The sequence below is a fragment of the Cetorhinus maximus genome, unplaced genomic scaffold (genome assembly GCF_964194155.1).
Source record: "Cetorhinus maximus unplaced genomic scaffold, sCetMax3.hap1.1 HAP1_SCAFFOLD_873, whole genome shotgun sequence".
NCBI lineage: Eukaryota > Metazoa > Chordata > Chondrichthyes > Lamniformes > Cetorhinidae > Cetorhinus > Cetorhinus maximus.
In genome coordinates, this window is record NW_027596815.1 from 109,283 (window position 1) to 134,255 (window position 24,973).

The 24,973-nt window shown below is 48.7% G+C and overlaps 1 protein-coding gene across 1 annotated transcript in view; it reads left to right on the forward strand.

The window, feature by feature from the left end:
* The window catches only part of LOC144674970 (EVI5-like protein), a gene marked incomplete at its 3' end in the record, with an annotated part of 136,504 nt that overhangs the window by 96,360 nt on the left and 15,171 nt on the right, over positions 1-24,973 (forward strand). The window contains exons 7-8 of the mRNA XM_078536060.1: positions 21,559-21,702; positions 23,526-23,615. Coding sequence (XP_078392186.1) covers positions 21,559-21,702; positions 23,526-23,615 — 234 coding nt within the window. The remainder of the gene's footprint in view (positions 1-21,558; positions 21,703-23,525; positions 23,616-24,973) is intronic.

Sequence of the window (24,973 nt, forward strand, 5' to 3'; positions counted from 1 at the left end):
TGATGCCACACTCAGTCAAATGTGGCCTTGATGTCAAGGGCAGTCACTCTCACCTCACCTCGGGAGTTCAGCTCTTTTGTCCATGTTTGAACCAAGGCTGTAATGAGGTCAGGAGCTGAGTGGTGTCAGTGAGCAGGTTATTGTTAAACAAGTGCTGCTTGATTGCACTTTTGATGACCCCTTTCATTACTTTACTGATGATGGAGAGTAGACAGATGGGGCGATAATTGGCCGGGTTGGATTTGTCGTGTTTTTTGTGTACAGGCCATACCTGGGCAATTTTCCACATAGCCGGGTAGATGCCAGTGTTGTAGCTGTACTGGAACAACTTGGCTAGGGGTGCGGCAAGTTCTGGAGCACACATCTTCAGTACTATTGCTGAAATATTGTCAGGGCCCATAGTCTTTGCAGTATCCAGTGCCTTCAGCCATTTCTTGATATCATATGGAGTGATTCAAATTGGCTGAAGACTGGCATCTGTGATGCTGGGGACCTCTGGAAGAGGCCGAGAGGGACCATCCACTCGGCAGTTCTGGCTGACGGCCACAAGCTTATCTTTTGCACTGGTGTGACTGAGGTCCCCCATCATTGAGGATGGGATATTTGTGGAGCTGCTGCCTCCAGTGAGTTGTTTAATTGTCCCCCATCATTCTGGTTGTGGCAGGCCTGCAGAGCTTAGATCTGTTGGTTATGGGATCATTTAGCTATCACTTGCTGCTTGGCATGCAGGTAGTCCTGTGTTATAGCTTCACCAGGTCAACACCTCATTTTTAGGTCTGCCTGTTGCTGCTCCTGGCATGCCCTCCTGCACTCTTCATTGAATGTTCTTGATGGTAATGGTAGAGTGGGGGATATGTCAAGCAATGAGGTTATGGATTGTGGTTGAGTACAATTCTGTTGCTGCTGATAGCCCACAGCCTCTCATGGATGCCCAGCTAGATCTGTTTGAAACCTATCCCATTTAGCACAGTGACAGTGCCACACAACATGATGGAGATGGGACTTCGACTGTGCAGTAGTCACTCCTACCGACACTGTCATGGACAGATGCATCTGCGGCAGGCAGGTTGGTGAGGATGAGATCAAGTATGTTTTTCCCTCTTGTTGGTTCCTTCACCACCTGCAGAAGACGCAGTCTAGCACCCATGTCCTTTAAGGCTTGGTCAGCCACACTTGGTAATGGAAATTGAATTCCCCCACCCAGAGTACATTCTGGCCCATGCCGCCCTCAGTGCTTCCTCCAAGTGGTGTTCAACTGAGCTAAGGGAGGGCGATGATTAGTGAATCAGATGGGTTTGATGGTCATCGTTAGACATTTTTATTGAATCCCGTATGCTGTGGCGGGATTCGAACCTGGGTCCCCAGAGCACTGACCTGGGTCTCCGGATTGTTAGTCCAGCGACTATACCACTGCGCCATCGCCTCCCCTGCAACCATCCTGGTCAGACCAAGAACATACTGGCCAAGGAAGTTCTCCTGTTCACATGTCAGAAATTCCTTCCCCTCTTTACCCTTTACTCCAGCATTATCCCAGTTGATATTTGGGTAATTGAAGCTCCCTAGTATCACTACACGATAGTTCATGTATATCTCTGTGATTTCCCTGCAGATTTAATCCTCTATCTCTCTCTCTTTTTGGGCACCTTCAGAATAGCCCCAGTAGCGTGATCTGTACCCTTGTTGCTTCTCAACTTGAATCAAATCGGTTCTGCCCTTGCCCTGTGAAGGACATCCTTTCTTTCTAATTCTACAATGTCTTCCATAATCAGTACTGCCACTCCACCTCCCTTGTTTTCCTTCCCTGTCTTTCCTGAGCATTTTATATCCAAGTATATTGAGTGCCCAGTCCTCAGCATTTTCGAGCCATGTTTCTCTTGTTGCCACTACATCATATTCCTACACGGCTGTTTGTGCTTGTAGCTCACCAACCTTATTCACCAAAATATCTCAACTTTGAGCATTTACATACATGCATCGCAAACCTGTCTTTGTATTCCTCAAAGTGCTTCATCGTGCTCTCCTACTAGGGAAATACCCCATTCTCTGGTACAGTCCAACACTCCATTTATGCACCTTATTCATCTTTTCTATTTCTATCCGCTGGTGCCCATCCACCTGCCAATTTAGTTTAAATCCTCCCCAACCACACGAGTGAACTTCCCATCAGGGCAATGGTCCCAGTCCTGTTGAGGTGCACCTGTCCCTTTTTGACTAGGTTCCTCCTGCCCCAGTACCGGTCCCAATGTCCCAAGCCGTCCCTCCTGCACCATGCTTCAAGCCACGTACTGATCCTCCCTATCTTCCTATCTCTACTGTCACCAGCGCCTGGCACTGGGAGCAATCCAGAGATTAATTCTGTGATGGTATCCTCAGGGTCATACTTTCCAACATCTTCCCTAGCTTCTGAAAATCTGACCATAGAACCTCAATATCTGCCCCCTCTACTTGGTGACACTGATATGTGCCACAACTTGTGACTCCCTCCCTTCCCTTTGCAGAGTGTTCAGTCTCCTCTGTGTGATGTACTTTTCCCTGGCACCAGGGAGACGGCACAGCATGTGGAACTCATGATGACGAAACCTGGTCTGTCCCCGTAACTATAGAATCTCCTATGACAACTGCATTTCTACACTTTGCTGTCCCTTGCCCTCTGGTGCCATGATCTGACTGCACCTCTTTAAGGTATCGTCACTCCCAGCAGTCTCCAATCCTAAGTCCCAGTTTGAGAGCGGCGCACACCCCGAAGTCTCCACTTCCTGCCTCTTCCTGATGGCCGCCCGTCTCCAGTCCTGATCTCTCACTGCCTGTGTCGTGATCACCTCCTGGAACGTATGATCCTGGGAATTCTCATCCTCCCTCATGCTCCGCAGTGACTGCAGCCCCTCAAGCTTGGAAAACCTGGGCTCGAGCTCAAGCAGCTGGAACTCCTCCACCCGTGGCCCCCCCAAGAATCATGTCCTGAAGTTCCCACACCGCGCAGGGATTGTAAGCAGCAGCTCTCAGCTGCCCATCCATGACTGAAGAAAAAATCCTCGATTACCTCTTTTACAATCTATTGAGTAAAATGTTTAAGTCATTAACTTTAATGAATGCCTCTAGACCTGCTCTGTGCTAATGCTTGGATTATTATTGTGACTGTTGCACGCACCCCGATTGAAATTGGTCGTTTCCTGACTCCGAGTTTAAGGAAGTGCCTTGCTGTCCTGTGACGTCACTCCCCGCTGCTTTGTGGAATGCACCATGGCAGGTCCACACTCCCCCTTCGCTCAGTCTCTCGCGCACGTGGCCCCCTTGGCCGGGTCCACTTTGGTTAAACGAGCATTGGCTGCAGAAGCCAGCAGGATCACATGGTTACCCAATGGGGAGAGTAACCACTCAGCACCCAATCCTGGCAGGATTTAACACGTGGTCAGGTTGTTTTGAATTTTATCTAAAACAGGAAGGGGATGAAAGTTGAAGGTAGGCGTGTTGCGTGTACAGATCATTTTTTTGGGGGTAGGATTGCAGAGAGAGGTTTTAAATTTCTTACACCATGTAGGGTAACAGAACGCTTAATCTGGAGTTTTCTGTAGTGCACAGAGGCAGTTGCTTAAACTGTGATACCTGAATATGAATGAAACTAATTAAGACACTGAATTAAATGTTCAGAAGTGAACAGTGCAGCTAATGGAGTGCAGCCTGTTCTCTTGCCCTCTTGTACTTGTCTAATCAAAGTGAGTGCTTGATGGAGCTTTACGTCTTATTGGCCATGTGCCATAGTTGGCATCTGCATATTTCTGCTTCCTTTCAGTTTACCAGTGCAGAATAAAAGCCTTTAAATTGCTACGTTATAGTGTGGCATGTTTGGGAGCAGTTACAGAACATTGTGACCTATTAGGCGTCTCTGTAATTAGCAACGCATGAAACTCTTCAGATTTTCACCACTAGCCTGAATCTGAAGTGATGTGCTGTGGAAATGCACTGAAAAATGGATCATGTTCACAGGGACGCGATGTACAAGCCTCTAGATGAGGGGGGAAAAATGTGCCCAGCATCGCCCTCATACTGATGGCCACCTTTGTGCAAACACCAAGTGTCACTACGTGCTGAGGTTCTACCTGTCCCCGGTGTTGCGAAGGATGGGTCTGGCCACGCTGCCGCGGAACGCTCCAAGTAGTTGGACCGTGCCGTACCACCTGTCCCTTGCGGAAAAATTTATGCAGGGAAACACCTTTGACCACAAGTCCACCAGGCAGTGGTCTGCACATAATGTCCTAGAGGCCCTGAGGGAAAAGGAGATGGTGGATCCTGTGGGATGGTTCCCCGAGCAGCCTGTCAAAGTCATTTGGCAGAATGCCTCATCGCCAAAACTTTCCAACAAGCACCAAGACGTAGCTTGGCTGGTGGTGAGAAAGGCCCTCCCCGTCAGATCCTTCCTGGAGTCTCACCCTCTCTGCACGTTGCCCTCGAGGTGGCTGTGGTGGGGAAGAGACTGTTGTTCACCTTGTAGATTATGCCTTTTCAAACAAGGTCTGGAGAGAGTTGCAGTGGTTTTTGTCGAGGTTCATCCCGAGCAGTTCTGTGACACAGAACTCTGTGCTCTACGGGCTGTTCCCAGGGACACACACCGAGACAAACATCAACTGCAGCTGGAGGATCATCTACTCGGTGAAAGACGCTCTTTGGCCTGCCCGAAACTTGTTGGTCTTCCAGTGCAAAGAGTTGTCCCCAGCCGAGTGTTGCGGACTGGCACAATCCAACATCCAGGACTACATGCTGAGGGACGCACTAAAGCTTGAGGCAGCCGACGCAAAACCGCAATGGGGAAAGGTCGCTGCCTAAGACCTTTCGGCCACAGGGAACCGAGGGACTGGGAACTGTTTAGAGCCCCTCGGGCTGTCCAGCTCACAATGCATTGAATGCATTGAATACTAATTGTATTATAATTGTATTGAAGCACCTCAGAGAGCAACATGATGTATGTCGATAATTCCAATCCCATTGCACTGTCTGTCTGTAATGACCATATTGAAATGACTGTAATATTCATTGATTGTATTGAAGCACCTTGTGATACATGTGTAAAAGTTGAATCTGATTGTACTTATATGATGGCCATATAGAAATGTTTTGTAATGTTCTCCCAGATATTTTACGAATAAAGTATATTTTTCCAAAAAGAATCAATTTTGGCTACGATCAAGTGTAGTACCTGTTCTCATAAGTTGCTTCTGCATGTGCAGGCTTCACTGTCTAAAGTCTGGAACTTAGAAGTGATGGCTGCAACCAGTTGAGCCCCAAACCAGGGGGTACGTAACTCCGTTCGGGTGACAGTGAAGGACAGTGAAGGAGGAGCACCCATGGATCGGGCCTTCTTCATCAAGCGGATCCTGTTGAAGGCATCTGGATTTGAAGCGGAGGAGATCTACTCCCTGCAAGACTTCCCCAGCGCTGGATATTTTGACGTGACCTTCAGGAATGTGGCTGCCTGCGTCAAGTTCCTGAAGGTGTTCGAGGAGAAGAGAGACCAGCCGGAGATGAAGATCCTGACGGTGGAGCCGCTCTTTGCTCTGCCGTTGCAACGGGACCGGGTGGTGAAGGTGCATCTCTACAACCCCCACGTCGCTGTCTCCGACGTGTTCACCTTCCTCGCCAGGTACGTCGACAAGGTTGGGAGCTGCACCGAGGTTAGAGACGCCTTCGGGATTTGGACGTGCAAACGCCAGGTTAAGGTCACGCTCAAGATGGATGGTAAGGGAGCCATCTTCCACCCTCCTTCCAGCTTCGCTATCGGGGGAAGCCGTGGCTACCTTGTCTATGCTGGGCAGCCCAAACTTTGAGGCAGCAGACAGCCAAACAACTGCACTGCCCCCTGATCCTCCCACTCCTCTGCAAAGCAAATCAATGGAGGAGGAACCAGCAGACAATCAGCCAGGGGAGTGGCAGCTGGTGAAGAGAGCCAAAAGGAAGGGACCAAGCCACTTACCAGACAAGTGGCAAGAGGCGTCTCCCACCCGACGCGGATGACGGGCAGCTGCTCTTCGGACGAAGAAAGGCACGGGCGGCACCTACAGAAGAAGCGGAAAAGCTCTAGGGATTTAGAAGCCGAGACACCCGAGCTCCAGAACATTGGAGACAATGAGGAGACCAGCGCACCCCAACTTTGCCTACAACCCGAAGAGACCAGCGCACCCCAGCCCCAGCAATCTGGGAGCAGTGAAGCGCTCAGCACACCCCAGCTCCGGGAAGCCGGGAGCAGCAACGCCCCAGAGGGGGAGAGGATTGGAGAAGCTTCTTCAACAGAGAACAATTCAAACCTCGTTCCTTGTACGACCCCCAGATGCCACCTGAGCAGAACATCTCCAATGGGGAGGTTCAGGACAGTTTCCTCAACCCATCCAAAGTGAGGCAGTTTGTGAACACTATGGGTATGCAGGAGCAGACCAAAGGTCTGGGACTCTCAGAGGCAACAGGTTTGGTAAGAGACTAAATGCTTTAAAATGGGTTGAAAGATTGTATCCATAATAGCGTAGCATTAAATCTACTACGCGATGTGCTGCGACCTTGGACTACCTTGCCAAGGTCAAAGCTGACCTGTTGTTTCTGCAGGAGTGTGCGATACCGCACCTCAGCTCCTACAGGCAACGGTCACGATGGTGGTCCCATGGGCCATCGATCTGGTCAGGAGGAAATGACTCTCGTTCCTCCGGCCTGGGTATTCTGCTGCGGGGAGGCAACTTCACCGTCTCCGAGGTTAAGGAGGTGGTGGGCGGGCGCCTCCTTGTAGCAGACATAATGTACAAGAATGCTCCACTCCGGTTAATTAACATGTACGCCCCGGCACAAAAGGCCGAGCGGCTGGAGGTTTTTCAGCAGCTCCCACTGCTGCTGGCGACCTCCAGGCCGGTCATTCTGGGCGGTGACTTCAACTGCATCATCGATGCGGCTGGACGATCCGGCAGGGCCGACAGCACATTGGACGCTACGTCCAGATCCCTGATGGAAACAGTAAAGAATGCCAAGCTGCACGGCGTCTTCAGCAACCCTGCAGACGGAGCGCAGCGTAGATACACCTGGTCGCGGCCAGACGGGTCCACCCGTTCCAGGATAGACTTCCTGTTTGTGTCCCGTGCATTCGCAGTCAGATCCACTGACATCAAGCCGGTATTCTTCTCTGACCACTGCCTCCTACTGGCTGACTGTCACTTACAGGAAGACCAGCAGGTTGGCCGGGGGACATTGAAGCTGAACGTGCAACTGCTGACCCCAGAGAACATTGAGGAACTCGAGAGGGATTACAAAGGTTGGAGAACCGTGAAACCCCTCTTTGAGTCCCTGACACCCTGGTGGGAAGCGATCAAGGGAAACATCAAGAGGTTTTTCATCCTCCAAGGCACCCAGAAAGCTAGAAAGGAACAGGGGGAAATGTCCCGACTCCAGAAAAACATGCAGAATCTGCTCCGGCTGCAGTCAATGGGGGTCGACGTCAAGGAGGAACTCCAAGAGGTGAAGAGCCAGCAAGCCTCGCTGTTTGCCTCGGAGGCCTCCAAGATCATCTTCCGTTCCAGAGTCCGCTCCGTGGAGCAGGATGAGACGTGCTCACGTTGTTTCTTCCAAAAGGTACACAGAGAGAGCTCTGTGATCAGCAGCCTGAAGGAAGAAGACGGCTCAGTAAAGTCATCACGGTCGGACATTTTGAGGATCAGCAAATCCTTTTATGCCGGATTGTATGACGTGAAGCCCACGGACAGCACGGCCTCCCAGTCCTTCCTGTCCTCTATCACTGAGGTCTTAGACGACAGTACACGGGAGAGCCTGGACAAACTGCTAACTCCTGACGAAGGCCCTTGGGTCCTTCGAGAAGAGTAAAACTCCCGGAAGCAATGGCTTGCCGGCGGAGTTGTATTCGGCTCTGTGGGACTGGGTTGGCCCAGACCTGCTAGAAGTGTACGAGAGTATGCTCCTGGCCGGCAGCATGTCAGAATCCATGAGGAAAGGCATCATCACCCTCATCTACAAGCACAAGGGGGAAAGGGAGGAAATTAGAAATTGGCGATCCATTTCCCTGTTGAACGTGGACTGTAAGAATCTGTCCAAGGTCATCGCCAATCGGGTCAAATCCGCTCTGGAATTGGTGATCCACCCTGACCAGACCTGCTCTGTGCCGGGCAGGAAGATCTCTGACAGCCTCGTGCTGCTCAGGGATACGATTGCCTATGTGCAGGACAGGGATGTGGACACCTGCCTCATCAGCCTGGATCAGGAGAAGGCATTTGACAGAATATCGCACACCTACATGGTGGATATGCTCTCCAAAATGGGGTTTGGGGAGGGAATTCGCAATTGGATCCAACTGCTCTGCACTTACATCAGTGGCGGAGTCTCAATCAATGGGTGGGAATCAGATAGCTTTCCTATTAAATCTGAAGTCAGGCAGGGCTACCCTCTCTCCCCTGTCCTGTTTGTGTGTTGCATAGAACCTTTTGCTGAGTCCATCAGGAAGGATACGGGCATAAGAGGAGTAACAATCCCAGGCAGTGAAGGCACTCAGGTCAAAGCCTCCCTGTACATGGATGATGTCGCCGTCTTCTGCCCGGATCCGCTGTCGGTGCGCAGACTAATCCACATCTACGACCAGTTCAAACTGGCCTCGGGAGCCAAGGTAAATCGTGGGAAGAGCGAGGCCTTGTTCTTTGGGAACTGGGCTGCCCGATCCTTTGTCCCCTTCACCGTCAGGGCTGACGGCCTGAAGGTGCTGGGGATATGGTTCGGAGGGACCAGGGCATGCGTTAGAAACTGGAAGGAGCGAGTGGCTATGGTGAAAAGGAAACTGGGCATGTGGGAGCGACGCTCCCTCTCCATTGCGGGTAAGAACCTGGTCATCAGTTGTGAGGCACTCTCACTGTTGCTGTACGTGGCGCAGGTCTGGCCCATTCCAGACTCCTGCGTGGTGGCGATCACTCGAGCCATCTTCCGCTTTATCTGGAGGTCGAAAATGGATCGTGACCGCAAGGACGCGATGTACAAGCCTCTAGATAAGGGGGTATAAAACGTGCTCAACATCTCTCTCACACTGATGGCTGCCTTTGAGTGCGGCTGCATCAATTTGTGTGTAGACCCTCAGTACGCAAACATCAAGTGTTGCTATGTGCTGAGGTTCTACCTGTCCCCCGTGTTGCGAAGGATGGGTCTGGCCACGCTGCTGTGGAACGCTCCAAGTAGTTGGACCGTGCCGTACCACCTGTCCCTGGTGGAAAAATTTATGCAGAGAAACACCTTTGACCACAAGTCCATCAGGCAGTGGTCAGCACGTAACGTCTTAGAGGCCCTGAGGGAAAAGGAGATGGTGGATCCTGTGGGATGGTTCCCCGAGCAGACTGTCAAAGTCATTTGGCAGAATGCCTCATCGCCAGAACTTTCCAACAAGCATCAAGACGTGGCTTGGCTGGTGGTGAGAAAGGCCCTCCCCGTCAGATCCTTCCTACACGCCAGGAGTCTCACCCCCTCGGCACGTTACCCTCGAGGTGGCTGTGGTGGGGATAAGACCGTTGTTCACCTCCTTGTGGATTGTGCCTTTGCAAAGAAGGTCTGGAGAGAGATGCAGTGGTTGCTGTCGAGGTTCATCCCGAGCAGTTCTGTGACACAGGACTCTGTGCTCTACGGGCTGTTCCCAGGGACACACACCGAGACAAACATCAACTGCAGCTGGAGGATCATCAACTCGGTGAAAGACGCTCTTTGGTCTGCCCGAAACTTGTTGGTCTTCCAGCACAAAGAGTTGTCCCCGACCCAGTGTTGCAGACTGGCACATTCCAAGGCCCAGGACTACGTGCTGAGGGACGCACTAAAGCTTGGGGCAGCTGCCGCAAAGGGGAAAGGTCGCTGTGTAAGACCTTTCTGCCACAGAGCACCAAGGGGCTGGGAACTGTTTAGATCCCTCGGTCTGTCCGGCTCACAATAAATGAATACTAAATGTATCATAATTTTACTGAAGCATCTCAGAGTGCACCATGATCTGTGTCACTAACTCGAACACCATTGTGCTGTCTGACTGCCTGTAATGACCATACTGAAAGTTTGTAATGTTCATTGATTGTATTGAAGCATCTCATGATCGATGTGGAACAGGTGAATATGATTGCACTTTTTGTGATGGGCATTTTGAAATGTTTTGTCATGCTCTTTCAGATATTTTATGGATAAAGTATATTTTTCCAAAAAGAAATCTAGTGATGTTATAGAGAGAGTTTGATCACTTGCAAGAGGGAAGGCACCTGTGACCTGTACTTAACGTATGGAATGGCTACATTGTGTGGATGTGGCGTTATTTGGATTGCTTTTGCAATAATCAGGACTATATTGTGCCTGTTGTTAGTGTGTGATAGATTGTAAACTTGCTGCAGCTGCATCTAAGCAAAGGGAGTTGATAAAGTCACTCTCGATGCAAAGTATATGACCTCTCGTTCAGGAGCCCCTGACCCAGAAAGAGGCTATTGAAGACAATATGGCTGTGCCAGTCCTGATCACCTGCTGGAGTACTCCCTGCTCTTTGCCTCTACCTTTCTCATACTTTTCCATGTTTCTTACTCTATCTTAAATGTCACCATTATCCTAATAATCCTTTGCATGAAAAAATTCTGTCAAATGGTTGCTTGTGCTTCTACTAACCTGAGTTATTGTCTCATTTATCACTGATACACTGAGTCAATAGAAATGATCTTTCACTGTGGCTTTGAGCGCATCTGTTTGGGTGCACTTCCGTAGTTATTTCCAGAATTTGGCTGAACTGCCCATTCTTTATGTGTGTGGCTGGAAGTAAGTGCCAGGATACTTGTAGATCCTTCCAGTTTGACACAGCGCGCTGTATTGTTGCAAACCCGTTTATCACATGTCTCCAATAACAAACTTCTTTCATACTCTGGAAAAACTCAGCAGGTCTGACAGCATCGGTGGAGAGGAACACAGTTAACGTTTCGAGTCTGTATGACCCTTCAACAAAACTAAGGAAAAATAGAAAAGAGGTGAAATATAATCTGGTTTAAGGGGGGGTGGGACAGGTAGAGCTGGATGGAGGGCCAGTGATAGGTGGAGATTGCCAAAAGGTGTCATAGACAAAAGGACAAAGAGGTGTTGAAGCTGGTGATATTATCTGAGGAATGTGCTAATAGGTGACATTAAGGGTAGAAAGCAGGACGAGCAAGGGACAGATAGCCTGGGTGGGGTGGGGGGAAGGGATCGAAATAGGCGAAAAGGTAGAGATAAAACAATGTATGGAAATACATTTAAAAATAATGGAAATAGGTGGGAAAAGAAAAATATTTATGAATTATTGGAACAAAGGGGGATCGGAAAGGGGGTGGGGATGGAGGAGAGAGTTCATGATCTACAGTTGATGAATTCAATATTCAGTCCGGAAGGCTGTAAAGTGCCTAGTCAGAAGATGAGGTGCTGTTCCTCCAGTTTGCATTGAGCTTCACTGGAACAATGCAGCAGGCCAAGGATGGACATGTGGGCATGAGAGCAGGGTGGAGTGTTGGAATGGCAAGTGACAGGGAGGTCTGGGTCATGCTTGCGGACAGACCGAAGGTGTTCCGCAAAGTGGTCACCCAGTCTGCGTTTGGTCTCTCCAATGTAGAGGAAACCACATTGGGAGCAGCGAATGCAGTAGACTAAACTGAGGGAAGTGCAAGTGAAATGCTGCTTCACTTGAAAAGAGTGTTTGGGCCCTTGGACAGTGAGGAGAGGGGAAGTAAAGGGGCAGATGTTGCACCTTCTGCGGTTGCGTGGGAAGGTGCCGTGGGAGGGGGTTTGAAGTGTAGGGTGTGATGGAGGAGTGGACCAGGGCGTCCCGGAGGGAACGATCCCTGCGGAATGCCGCCACGGGGGATGAAGGGAAGATGTGTTTGGTGGTGGCATCATGCTGGAGTTGGCGGAAATGGCAGAGGATGGTCCTTTGAATGCGGAGGCTGGTGGGGTGATAAGTGAGGACAAGGGGGACCCTGTCGTGGTTCTGGGAGGGAGAGGAAGGTGTGAGTGCGGATGCGCGGGAGATGGGCCGGACACGGTTGAGGGCCCTGTCAACTACCGTGGTGGGAAGCCTCGCTTAAGGAAGAAGGAAGACATGTCAGAGGAACTGTTTTTGAAAGTGGCATCATCAGAACAGATGTGATGGAGGCGAAGGAACTGAGAGAATGGGATGGAGTCACCCAGACCTTCCTGTCGCTTGCCATTTCAACACTCCACCCTGCTCTCTTGCCCACATGTCTGTCCTTGGCTTGCTGCATTGTTCCAGTGAAGCTCAACGCAAACTGGAGGAACAGCACCTCATCTTCTGACTAGGCACTTTACAGCCTTCCGGACTGAATATTGAGTTCAACAATTTTAGATCATGAGCTCTCTCCTTCATCCCCACCCCCTTTCCGATCCCCCTTTTTTCCAATAATTCATATAGATTTTTCTTTTCCCACCTATTTCTCTTATTTTTAAATGTATTTCCATCCATTGTTTTATCTCTACCTTTTAGCATATTTCGATCCCTTCCCCCCACCCCACCCCCACTAGGGCTATCTGTACCTTGCTTGTCCTGCTTTCTACTCTTAATTAGCACATTCCTTAGATAATATCACCACCTTCAACACCTCTTTGTCCTTTTGTCTATGACATCTTTTGGCTACCTCCGCCTATCACTGGCCCTCTATCCAGCTCTACCTGTCCCACCCCACCCCCCCTTAAAGAAGCTTATATTTCACCTCTTTTCTATTTTTCCCTAGTTCTGTTGAAGAGTCATACGGACTCGAAACGTTAACTGTGTTCCTCTCCGCAGACTTGCTGAGTTTTTCCAGATATTTTTATTTTTGTTTTGGATTTCCAGCATCCCCAGTGTTTTGCTTTTTTCTGTCTTACTCTGGCTGCTTGGAGCTGGCATCTATCAGAGTGCTGAACAAGGCTATCATAACTGGCTCCACACACACCTGTCGCCTCTGTCTATCTCACCCTTTTGGCTTGTTTTTGCTGGAGATTTACTGGAGTTGACCTTGTATTTAAATTTGCATTTGAGATGGGCAGAGCTACAGCGGAGCCAGTTGGTGCAATTGGTGCCGTTAAACAGAGCCTGATGTGAAGATGGTGCAGGGCAGAATGTTCCAGTGCCAATGACAGCTCCGTGCTGGCGCCAGGCAGCCTCAAGCTGTAGCAAGTGTTTTGATGGACTTGAGACTAATGGGGAACAGACAGCGGATAAGGGGGCAGGAGTATTTTGATGAAAAGTGAATTTTCAAATGACTGACTGCTGCGTGCCATGGAGCACAAGGAGGGGGTGAACTGCGGGAGAAATGGGGAACTAGAAGAGCTGGCGTGTGGGGAAGAGCAGGGGTGGGGGAGGGAGGAGAGCGGCACAGTGTGCTGTGTGTAATTGTATGTATGGGTGGGGCGCAGTGGGGTCTGTGTGGGGTTGCTGCAGGAGGCAGTGGGGGTGTGTGTGGGGGGTAGTGTGTATGTGATGCAGAGTTTGCAGTGGAGGGGTGGTGTGAGATACAGGCTGCACTGGGAGATATTTCATACATGCTGCATGGAGGGGACGGGTGCAGATGATGCAGGGTGCACTGGGGATGAGTGAGAGATACAGGATGCAGTGGAGGATGTGAGAGAGGTTCAGGTTGTATGGGGAGGTGTGAGATACAGGCTGCATTGGGGGATGAGAGAGATACAGGCTGCATTTGGGAGGAGTGTGCATGATACATGGTGCGCTGGGGTGTATGAAAGAGACACGGGGCAGTGGGAGTGGGGTGTGATACAGAGGGCATTTGGGGGGTGCGTGTGATACGGGGCAGTTGGGGGGTGCGTGTGATACGGGGCAGTTGGGGGGTGCGTGTGATACGGGGCAGTTGGGGGGTGCGTGTGATACGGGGCAGTTGGGGGGTGCGTGTGATACGGGGCAGTTGGGGGGTGCGTGTGATGCGGGGCAGTTGGGTGCGTGTGATGCGGGGCAGTTGGGGGGTGCGTGTGATACCGGGCAGTGGGGGGTGCGTGTGATACGGGGCCGGGGGGTGTGCGCGTGATACCGGGCAGTGGGGGGTGCGTGTGATACGGGGCAGTTGGGGGTGCGTGTGATACCGGGCAGTGGGGGGTGCGTGTGATACGGGGCAGTTGGGGGGTGCGTGTGATACGGGGCAGTTGGGGGGTGCGTGTGATACGGGGCAGTGGGGGGTGCGTGTGATACGGGGCAGTTGGGGGGTGCGTGTGATACGGGGCAGTTGGGGGGTGCGTGTGATACGGGGCAGTTGGGGGGTGCGTGTGATACGGGGCCGGGGGGTGTGCGTGTGAGAGATACGGGGCGGTTGGGGGGGCGGGGGTGTGGTTTGTGTGTGATACAGGGGGCAGCAGTAGTCAGACTTTGCACTGTTGAAGGTGAATCATTTCACCTTGTGTGACAGGTAAATGTTACTTATGGGGTTTATAAAAATGTTACAGTGACTGTTCTGCAGTAAGTGTGCCTGGATTAAGCAGCAGTGATAACATTGTGATTAGGTAGTCAATCAAAAACCTTTGCATGGTTTTAAAAAGAATTGAAAAATGTTCCTGAAGCAGCACTTAAAACGTAAATCTGACCAACAGTATTAAATTATTTTTAAATCTCAAGAAATGGAAAAGAATCTACTTCAAGAAACGTTAACAGCATTAAAAACCATTTGAAATGTCGGACTATTGACATGGACGGCTGCAGACTGAAGCGAATACAGAAAATTTGTTTTTAGGGATGTGGGCTTCGCTGGCTAGGCCAGCATTTATTGCCCATCCCTAATTGCCCTTGAGAAGGTGGTGGTGAGCTGCCTTCTTGAACCGCTGCAGTCCATGTGGTGTAGGTACATCCACAGTGCTGTTAGGGAGGGAGTTCCAGGATTTTGACCCAGCGACAGTGAAGGAACAGCGATATGTTTCCAAGCCAGGATGGTGAGTGACTTGGAGGGGAGCTTCCAGGTGGTGGTGTTCCCATGTGCCTGCTGCCCTTGTCCTTCTAGATGGTAGTGGTTGCGGGTTTGGAAGGTGCTGTCTAAGGAGCCTTGGTGAGTTTCTGCAGTGCATCTTGTAGATGGGACATGCTGCTGCTACTGTGCGTCAGTAATGCAGGGAGTGAATGTTTGTGGATGGGCTCAGAATGAAAGGAGGCGCCATACTTAAATACACCTTACACCTCCACAGCGCCCCCTGCCCGCTTCCATATGAGCTCAATCGAATCCTACATGTTGGCAGGGATCAGGGAGTTGGAAAGTGGGTCCCTCCACATGCTGCTTGGACAGATGTAGACAAAAGGTGCTACATGACTGCTCGCAGCAGCTGCTGAGGTGAGGGAGCGGCTAACTGCTTCATTGGATGGTGGTCCTGTAAGGCTTTTGCGATTTACAGAAGCCCTGCAGGCGCAAGGATCTGACCATATGAGCTACTGTCTTCCCAGTCATCAGCAACATGCCACTTGGGAATAAAAAGGAAGGCTTGCAATTATTTTCATGACAATGGATATCTCAGTGATTTACACCCAGTGAAATGTTTTTGAAGTGTAGCCGCTGTTGTAATGTGGGAAACATGGCAGCCAATTTGCACACCACAAGCTCCCACAGACCGGATTCCAATCATAACCAGGTGATTTATTTATTGATTGAGGGATAAATGTTGGCCAAGACGCCAGGAAAGCTCCCCTACTCTTCTTCGAAATAGTGTCACGAGATCCTTTATGTACATTTTATAGGGCAGACAGGGGCCTCCATTTTAACGTCACATCTGGAAGACGCCATGTCCACTCCCTCAGCACTGCATTTGAGCGTCGGCTTGATTTTTGTGCTAAAGTCCTGTAGTGGGACTTGAACCAGAAACTTTGTGATTCAGAGGCAATGCTGGATTGGTTGGGGCGGCTATATCACAGGGGTCTGCTGCAGGACAATGCTGGGCCTTGGAAATCTATCCAGTGGCTCGTTTGACAATTACCATAGGTCATCCAGCCTGCCAGACAGGAGCAACATCTGGTGGTCGGTGGACCTGAAATGTCAGGTATCTGCGATGCTCCCGCATCAAGCTCCTTCGCAGTCATGAGCGCTGTAGTCCTCCCATCAGTCATCCTATCACAGGGCCCATTGTCTGCACTGGGTTTCATATCCCCTCCATGTCACCAGCCCAATGGTGCAGCCTGGGATTGCCTATACCACTTCTCCCGCTTTAGGCCCTCCCTTCACCAAGCCCCTACCCTCAAAGGGAGCTCAACCTCATCACCCTCCTGATGCCAGTCAGCCCCCTGGTAACTCCCTCCTTCCCACTGCTCAGTGTCTGCCTATAAACCCTTTGTCTTGAACTCAGCTGCTCCTTGTGGAGCTGTGGGAAGGAAGAATAAAAAGTTACAATGCTGCAGCAGGCTGCACATCAACGTTGTTCAAAACGCAGCATGGAGGACGATGATTCAAACGGGTATTCCGTGCCCGCAGTCTTTCTCTTAGCCTAATCCTTGGGTGGCTCACTACCCAGGAGACAAGAAAAATGTCCGTGAAGCTCACCTGTCAATGTCAAAATAGTGCGAAGTTCCACCTGAGCCATAGCTGTGGCACCATGGTACACTTACAACTGTAAGGACTCTCTCTTTGTGGTGTCAGTCTTTCAAGAGTCGGCAACTCTTCTAATCTATGCATGCTTGTGAGGCTTGAATCAACTTGCCTTGCAGGGTAAGACTGAGGGAGTAGGTTAGGTATATTTCTCTGTGACTGGCTTCTTTTCAAGCATTAAAATATTTTCTTCAGAATCTGTCAGATTAATCAACTCATCACTAAGATTTTTGCCTTTCAGGGCATCAGACTACTATAAAACCCTTGATTTTAAATTTTGTGTTGAGAAGGCCAAATGTTCACATTTGGAAAGCACTTGATCTTCCCCCAGTCGGCAAATAGTAAATTGGAAGAACATCCCCTTGGTGTCTCGAGCCATTATTCAAAAAACAATTGCAGAAACAGATAACTTCAGGCTTTCTAATACATATGATGGAATGATGTGTTTTGAACTGAAGTTCTGAGAATTTTTTACGTTGCATGCCCTGGCCTGCTCTTTGTACTTCTTCCTGCTCTGGTTGCCTGACTGTGGCATGATCCCACATGGTGCAGAGCACCTCGGCCACCTTGATGCACATCACCTGTTTGATCTTTTGTGGAGATTTGGCAAGAGTTTTTTTAAGATATATAAAGGGTAAGAGAGAGGCAAAAGTGGACATTGGGCCGCTGGAAAATGACGCTGGAGAAGTAGTAGTGGGGAACAAAGAAATGGCGGAGGACCTGAATAGGTACTTTGCGTCAGTCTTCACAGTGGAAGACACAAGTGACATCCCCAAAGTTCAAGAGAGTCGGGGGGCAGAGGTGAGTATGGTGGCCATTACCAAGGAGAAGGTGCTAGGAAAACTAAAAGGTCTGAAGGTGGATAAATCACCTGGACCAGATGGATTACTCCCCAGAGTTCTGAAGGAGATAGCTGAAGAGATAGTGGAGGCGTTAGTGGTGATCTTTCAGGAATCACTGGAGTCAGGGAGGGTCCCAGAGGACTGGAAAATCGCTAATGTAACCCCCCTGTTTAAGAAGGGAGTGAGGCAAAAGACGGGAAATTACAGGCCGATTAGCCTGACCTCGGTTGTTGGTAAGATTTTAGAGTCCATTATTAAGGATGAGATTTCAGAATACTTGGAAGTGCATGGTAAAATCGAGCAAAGTCAGCATGGTTTCATCAAGGGGAGGTCATGCCTGACAAATCTGTTAGAATTCTTTGAGGAGGTAATGAGTAGGTTAGACAAAGGAGAGCCAATGGATCATGTGCCGTGTGGATTCATGTTGTTTGACACTGAGACGTGTTGCCATCAATGGCCTCTTGTATCTGTGGAACTCTCACGGACAATGCGGCTAGATGGATCTCCACAAACTGTGCAGCACTGTCCCAGCACATTTCTCTCTCCCGCTGCCCCCACCCCGAGTTCCTGAAGCTCCACAAAGTTAGGCGGGATGACTTAATATATCTGTATGGGCTGCAGGAGGTTTGTGTGGAATACCTTGCGGGTTTCTGACTTTGCTGAAGAAACATATCCTAGCCACAGTGTTTCTTCAGCATGGGGTTAATCTGCGAAATCTTAACTGCTGAGTTGTATGCATTATCATTTCTGCAATTCTCAGCTTCCAGTAAGCAGTGCTGTTGCTTCCCTGCAAGCTCTCTTGATGCATTAACATGATTTTTAACATTAGAGATGCAAGATGTAAAATTGCTGACTGAGAATGAATAGCAGAAAAGAATGATGCAGTTGTCTGCCATAGGTGTCAACAAACATGTTCTGTTGCTGGAGCTAGTCAGTCGCTTGGTCATTGTTAGAATTATTTATTTTATCCCTTCAACTTAACTTGTGTGCGAGATTCAGACGTTTAAAGCTATTGGTGCTCATAAAGTGCAGCAGCGAAACCTCAGTCTATGAAGAGTAAAATGCTACCAGTGTTGGGAATGCTCAGCAGGCCTGGCAGCATCTGTGGAGAGAGAGAAGCAGAGTTCGTGTTTCTGGCTGATAACCCTTCTTCAGAACTGGGGTGGCGGGGGGGGCGGAGAAGAGATGAACCTTTTTCCAGTCCGATGAAAGGTTGTTTGTCAGAAACGTTCACTCTGGTCCACTCTCTTCACAGGTGCTGCCAGAACTGCTGAGCATTTCCAACATTTTTCTGTTTTTATTTCCTCCCAGCAAGATTGCTTGCAATTTGTTTATTTGGGCCTCTGGATGTAGACAGTCCTGACAAGGCATTATTTATTGCCTATCCCTCGTTGTCTTGGCTTTTAGTCAATTACATAGCATCACTGAAGCTACATGGAGAGCAGGTTCCCTCCCTGGAGTGAACCAGTTGTGTTTTTATGGCAGTCGGACAGCTTTGTACGAAATTGGCTCAGGAGCAGAAAGCAGAGTGGTTGGTGGATGGGTCTTTTTCATACTGGGAGGGTTTCCCAAGGGGCAGTTTTGAGTCCATTCCTCTTTTCAATTTTTTTTACATGACATGGACTCAGGTGTAGGGAGCAACATAAAGTTCAGAGGTGATACAAAACTTGGCAGAATATTATATAATGCAGATAGTTCGAGAGTTCAGGTTGACAGGATGGTGAAATGGGCAGAATCATGACAAATTGAGTTGAATGCAGAGAAGTGTGAAGTGATGCAGCTTTGGCGGACTGATAGGGAAAGGCAGTATACTATAAATGGCAGGATTTTAATATGCGTAGATGAGCCGAGAGGCCCTGGTGTTCATATACACAAATCCTTAAAGGTGGCAGGGCAAGTTATTAAGCTGGTTTTAAAAAAAAAAGCATTTAGAATATAGAAGGAAAGAGATGATGCTCGAACCAGTTGCCTCTCCATTTGCCTGGATTAGTGCAGCTCCAACAGTGTCCAAGCTCGACACCCACCCAGGACAGAGCAGCCCGCTTGATTGGAACCCCATCCACCGCCTTAATTATTCATATTCTACATCTTCGACGCACAGTAGCAGCGGTGTGTACCATCTACAAGATGCACTGCAGCAACTCACCAAGACTCCTTAGACAGCACCTTCCAAACCCACGACCTCTACCACCTAGAAGGGCAAGGGCAGCAGATGCATGGGAAAGCCGTTACCTCCAAGTTCTCCTCCAAGTCACACACCATCCTGACTTGGGACTGTATCGTCGTTCCTTCACCGTCACTGGGTCAAAATCCTGGAACTTCCACCCCCTAACAGCACTGTTGGTGTTCTTACACCACATGGACTGCAGCGGTTCAAGATGGTGACTCACCACTACCTTCTCAAGGGCAGTTAGGGATGGGCAATGGAGGCCTTGCTAGTGGTGCTCTCATCCCATGAATGAAGAAAAGAAGACTTTATAAATCACCGGTTCGGCCTGAGCTGGAGTATTGTGCATATTTCTGGGCACCACAGGAAAGATGTAAAGGCGTTCAAATGGGTCCAGAGGTGGTTTACCAGGATGTTATCAGGAATGAGGGACTTCAGTTATGAGGGGAGGTTGGAAAAGATAGGACTGTTGTCCTTGGACCAGAGAAGGTTGAGGTTTTCAAGATGATAGATTTTGATAGAATAGATACAGAAAAAACTATTTCCTTTGAGTTGATCAATAAAAGCATTGACCAAAGATCTAGAGGGGAGATGAGACGTTTTTTCAATTCAAGTTTGTTGGGGTTTGGAACATTCTACCTTAGAAAGTGGTAGAAGCTGATTCCATAAATAATTCTAAAAGGGAATTATACAGGTGCTTGAGGTTGAGGAAGTGATAGGGTTACGGACAAGAGGCAGGGATGTGGGACTAAACACAACTGCTCTTTCAGAGAGCCAGCATAGACATAATAGGCCAAAAGGCTTTTTCCTGCACTATGTGCTTCTATGATTAATAGCTGTTTTCTGGTGCCATCATGCAAATGATGAACATTATTGAATCCGATTAGGATTTGAACCTGAGACCTTTGGGTTGCTGATCCAATATCCTAATCACTTGAGTGCCATACCCCAGGTGCGAGTAGTAATGTTACAGTCAGTGTTTTCGTTCACATTTTTATCTATTCTTCTCCCCAGGGGTTTATAAATGGGCTGTGTAATGCAACTGGAAAGAAAGAAAAACTTGCATTTCTGTAGCACGTTTTGTGACCCCAGTACATCTCAAACTGCTTTACAGCCAATGAAGTACTTTTTGAAGTTTGGTCATGAGCCATTATGGCACAGAAGGAGGCCATTCAGCCCATCGAGCTCATGCCGGCTCTCTGTAGAGCGATCCGATCAGCCCCACTCCCCTGGCCTATCCTCATAGCCAGGTAAATCTATTTCTGTTGAGTACCTATTCACTTTCCTTTTCGAAATGATTCACCGTTTCCACTTCCACCCACCCTCATAGGCAGAGCACTCCAGCTCATTACCATTCGCTGTGTAAAAATGTTCTTCCTCACATCTTCCTTGCACCTCTTGTCCAAAATCTCAAATCTGTCGCCACTGGTCCTTGTGCCATCAGATAACGGGAACGGCTTTTCTTTGTCTACCTTATTCAAACCTGCCATAATCTTTATGCTCTTATCAAACCTCTCCTCTATCTCCTTTACCCCAAGGAGAGCAACCACATAATTTCCAACCTAACCTTGTAGCTAAAATCCCTCACCCCTGGAACTATCCCGGGAAATCATCCCCGCATCCTCTCGAGGACCCTCGCTATTAAAGTGGAGGAAACGTGACAGCCAACTTGTGCACAGCAAGCTCCCTCATACAGCAGTGTGATGATGACCAGATAATCTGTTTTTTGTGATGCTGAGTTGAGGGATAAACATTGGCCAGGACATAACTGAACTTGAGTTAATAACCGCTTTCCCTTGGATAGCCTACACTGGAACTCCAAAAACTAGGGCTGTGATTGAAATGCAGCGCCCAGAATAGCCCTGGCAGTCAGTCTTTAAACTGGAGCCATTAAAAATAACTGCACCACTTTGCGTTTTAGAAGAGTCTGCTTCTGTGTACGTCTTAAGTTTCATATTTGTGGCTTGCTTTTTGTTCTCTTTCCCAGGACCAGTTGCCTGAATTGCACGTGCACTTTCGGTCACAGAGCTTCCACACGTCGATGTACGCATCCTCCTGGTTCCTAACAATTTTTCTCACCACGTTTTCCCTGCCGCTAGCGACTAGGATATTTGACATATTTGTGTACGAGGTAAGATCTTTGCAGAATCATCGTGCAACTGAACTCTAATAAAATAACACCCAACCAGCGACAGCGTGGATCAGTCGCAAATCTGGCCACGTCAGTGCGTGTCCCCACCTATTTTCTCCCAGTTATCAGACTCCTATTGAGACACAAGATGAATTCCACCCTCTGAAATGGGAGCTCCAGATGGTGCATTAATGTGAAGTAACCTACCAGGTGATCCTCCCTTTTACATCTCCAGAAACCTTTGACACCACCCCTGTGAGGGAAAGGGAAAGGTGGTTTGCAGTCAGTCTCCAAGAGATACGCTCAAACGCACTGGAATGACTTCCCTTCAGAGCCTCCCTCCTTGAAATGTTTTAATTTCCCCTCCTTTCCTCTTGGGATTTGGGCCTGTCTCTGTCTAGACACAATCAGAAACGCCCCCTGCGTGGGGAAGTGACAGCTAGATGTAGCAGCTCATGCACAATACCCAGTCAAGCAAACAGCCGCGTGCAAAGCTCCTGTTTAATGTGGAGGGATCCAGTTCTAATCGTCCATTTCGTAGTCGCTTATTGTGCATTGAAGTTCATGCTGACTTTTGAAATTTCATGAATATTCTGTGTGAAGAGAAACCTCCTGTTTTTAGAAGGCTTGTAAAAGGGCTGTTGGCAGGAAAAAATGGGCTCGTTTTGATTAACAGTCGTGACTGTGAAATATTTGAGTGCGCCATAAATTTCTGCATGAAGGACGGAATGTCCCTGCACGTGGGCGGATTGGAGGAGCTGCCATAAGGACTTGGCTGGACATGATGGTGCTCAGTGAGAATCGTTTCTTGCACAATTACCACTGAGCATTCTCCGCTAACCTTTATTTCCATAATGACTTTCAAAGTCGGGCAATTTGTTGACACAGTTTAATTAATGCACAAATAAGACTTGGTTCAGTGCAGCAGTCAGCCTCCAATTCCTTTGTGTTTGTTCCTGTGTGAATTACTGAGCCTTGCTGTTCAAAAAGAGCAGTTTGATTTAAGGTATGATATCTTAATCCTTCTTTCTTCACGACACTGCCCCCAGCCCCACCAATTCACTTCCCTGTTTATGCCAAAAACCACCCCCCGCAAGGCCCCCAACCCCCCCCACCCCACCGTGACTCCCCTCCCCCCCCCCCCCCCCCAGCGAGCCCTGATATTAAGCATCACACCCTAACAGGTGTCTTAAGATTTGCCATTTTGACATAGATTGTCCACTCAGCCTGGGATCTTGTCTTGCAGCTTCGGGGAATTAGGAGCCCAGGTATTGCCTCTCCGCTGATGTGGAATCTTTCCAGTGCACTCTTGTTCCCCCACTGCCTGCCCAACACTGACAACTGGTCTCAATGGTGAAAAGTTGCAGAAGGCATTGCTCTTTGTGCTGTACTGTTCTTGCCCTTTGAATACTGAGTGTGGAAGTTAAATATGCAAAATAATTTGAGTCAAACTCTTCCCTGAAAAATTATCACGGGTAGAGAAAAATGCCAGCGGGTTCTATTTTGTTTTGAGCTGCATGTGGTTTGTTGCAACCTGCTGAATATGCTGCTCTGTTCAGTTTGATTAACAGTTATCATGTTCTTGTCTATGGTGTGTGACGACCATTTGGAGATGAGAGTCAGACTACTTGAACGATTTCGATTATGAGGTTTCACCTCCTTGTTAATGTGAATCCTTTAATGTCCTAGGAGCTGGTGTGGTTGAACGAAGCAATTTGTAGCACCACTGACTCTTCCACCTTGCGTTTTGGATCCTGGTTTGGTTCTGCTCTGCTTTTGAAACTTTCCTTTGCAGTTCTCCATTCACTTTATTGTGTTGGCAGGGTTTGGAAATAGTGTTTCGCATTGGAATGGCCATCCTTCAGTTTAACCAAGCAGAACTGATGCAACTTGATATGGAAGGAATGTCGCAGGTAAAAATCCATCTCTCTCCCAGCAGGAAAAATTCATTGACGCATCTCTCTTGTGCAGAGGGAGCTGTGTCTCAGTGTCTAAGATGTAACTCATCCTGAGTGCCCCAGCTAATCGTTGTGACGATTTTGTACACTGAAACCCTTTTAATGACAACCTTGTCACAAAATAAATTATCTTAGTGATCTTCCCCCCTCCTTCCTCCAAACCCGAACATGTTTGTCGTTCCCTAGCCATAAGAAGAGGGAGGAAGCAGGATTGGTGAGCTGTGCACAGACAGCTGCCAGTACAGCTTTGTAAACAGCGCGTCCCAGTGCTTCCATGTTTAATGGGTCGGCTCAGGAATTGGCACTTCTTAAAAAATTGCCATTTCCTGCTATTGAATAGCTGCCATTGTTTCTGTAATCATTTGTGTACCAAAAGCCTGAGAATTCTTGCGGTACTTGGGTGGTGTTAAACGCTGATGGAATGTCCTATGTTCTCTTTCACAATCATTGTTGAGAATTAACGGTTGGCAGAGAGTTCCATTTCCCACACTGGGTGTGTCAATCACGCCTCTGTGTCTGCACAACAACTTTTTGTAATTTGGAAGAAAATTCTGACTTTGTTCTGAGAATAGGCGCTCAGTCAGAGATGTAAAATTCTATTTGTGCGCACTTCCTTTATAAATTACCCTGTCCTCCATCCTCCGCTGCTTCCCCAGCAGCGCAGCCCATCCCATCCCCTGATCTACCACCAATCTCTGCTGATCCAGTCTGGGTTCGAAGACTTTTGCCAACCTGTGTCTAAAAGGACAAACCTGAACAAATCAGATCTCCACCTCAAAAGGTTGAGAGACCATAAGGCCATAAGACATAGGAGCAGAAATTAGGCCATTCGGCCCATCGAGTCTGCTCTGCCATTCAATCATGGCGGATTTTTCTCATTTTCTCAACCCCATTCTCCCGCCTTCTCCCCGTAACCTTTGATCCCCTTGCCAATCAAGAACCTATCTATCTCGGTCTTAAATACACTCAATGACCTGGCGTCCACAGCCTTCTGTGGCAATAAATTCCATAGATTCACCACTCTCTGGCTAAAGAAGTTTCTCCTCATCTCTGTTCTAAAAGGCCTTCCCTTTACTCTGAGGCTGTGCCCTCAGGTCCTAGTCTCTCCTGGTGGCAGTTGTCCCCTCACTCCTTTCCCTATCGCTCCCTTTGTGTAGAAGTAATGCTGTTTGCTCCACTAACACATCATTTTTGTTTGAGCTTGAAGTAGCTTGAACAATTAACATCAGATGTCTTTGCAATAGAACTGCTCTCTTTTAGCATTACTTAATGATTAATAAAAGGTGAATTGGACAAAAGCGTGCCAGAGCAAA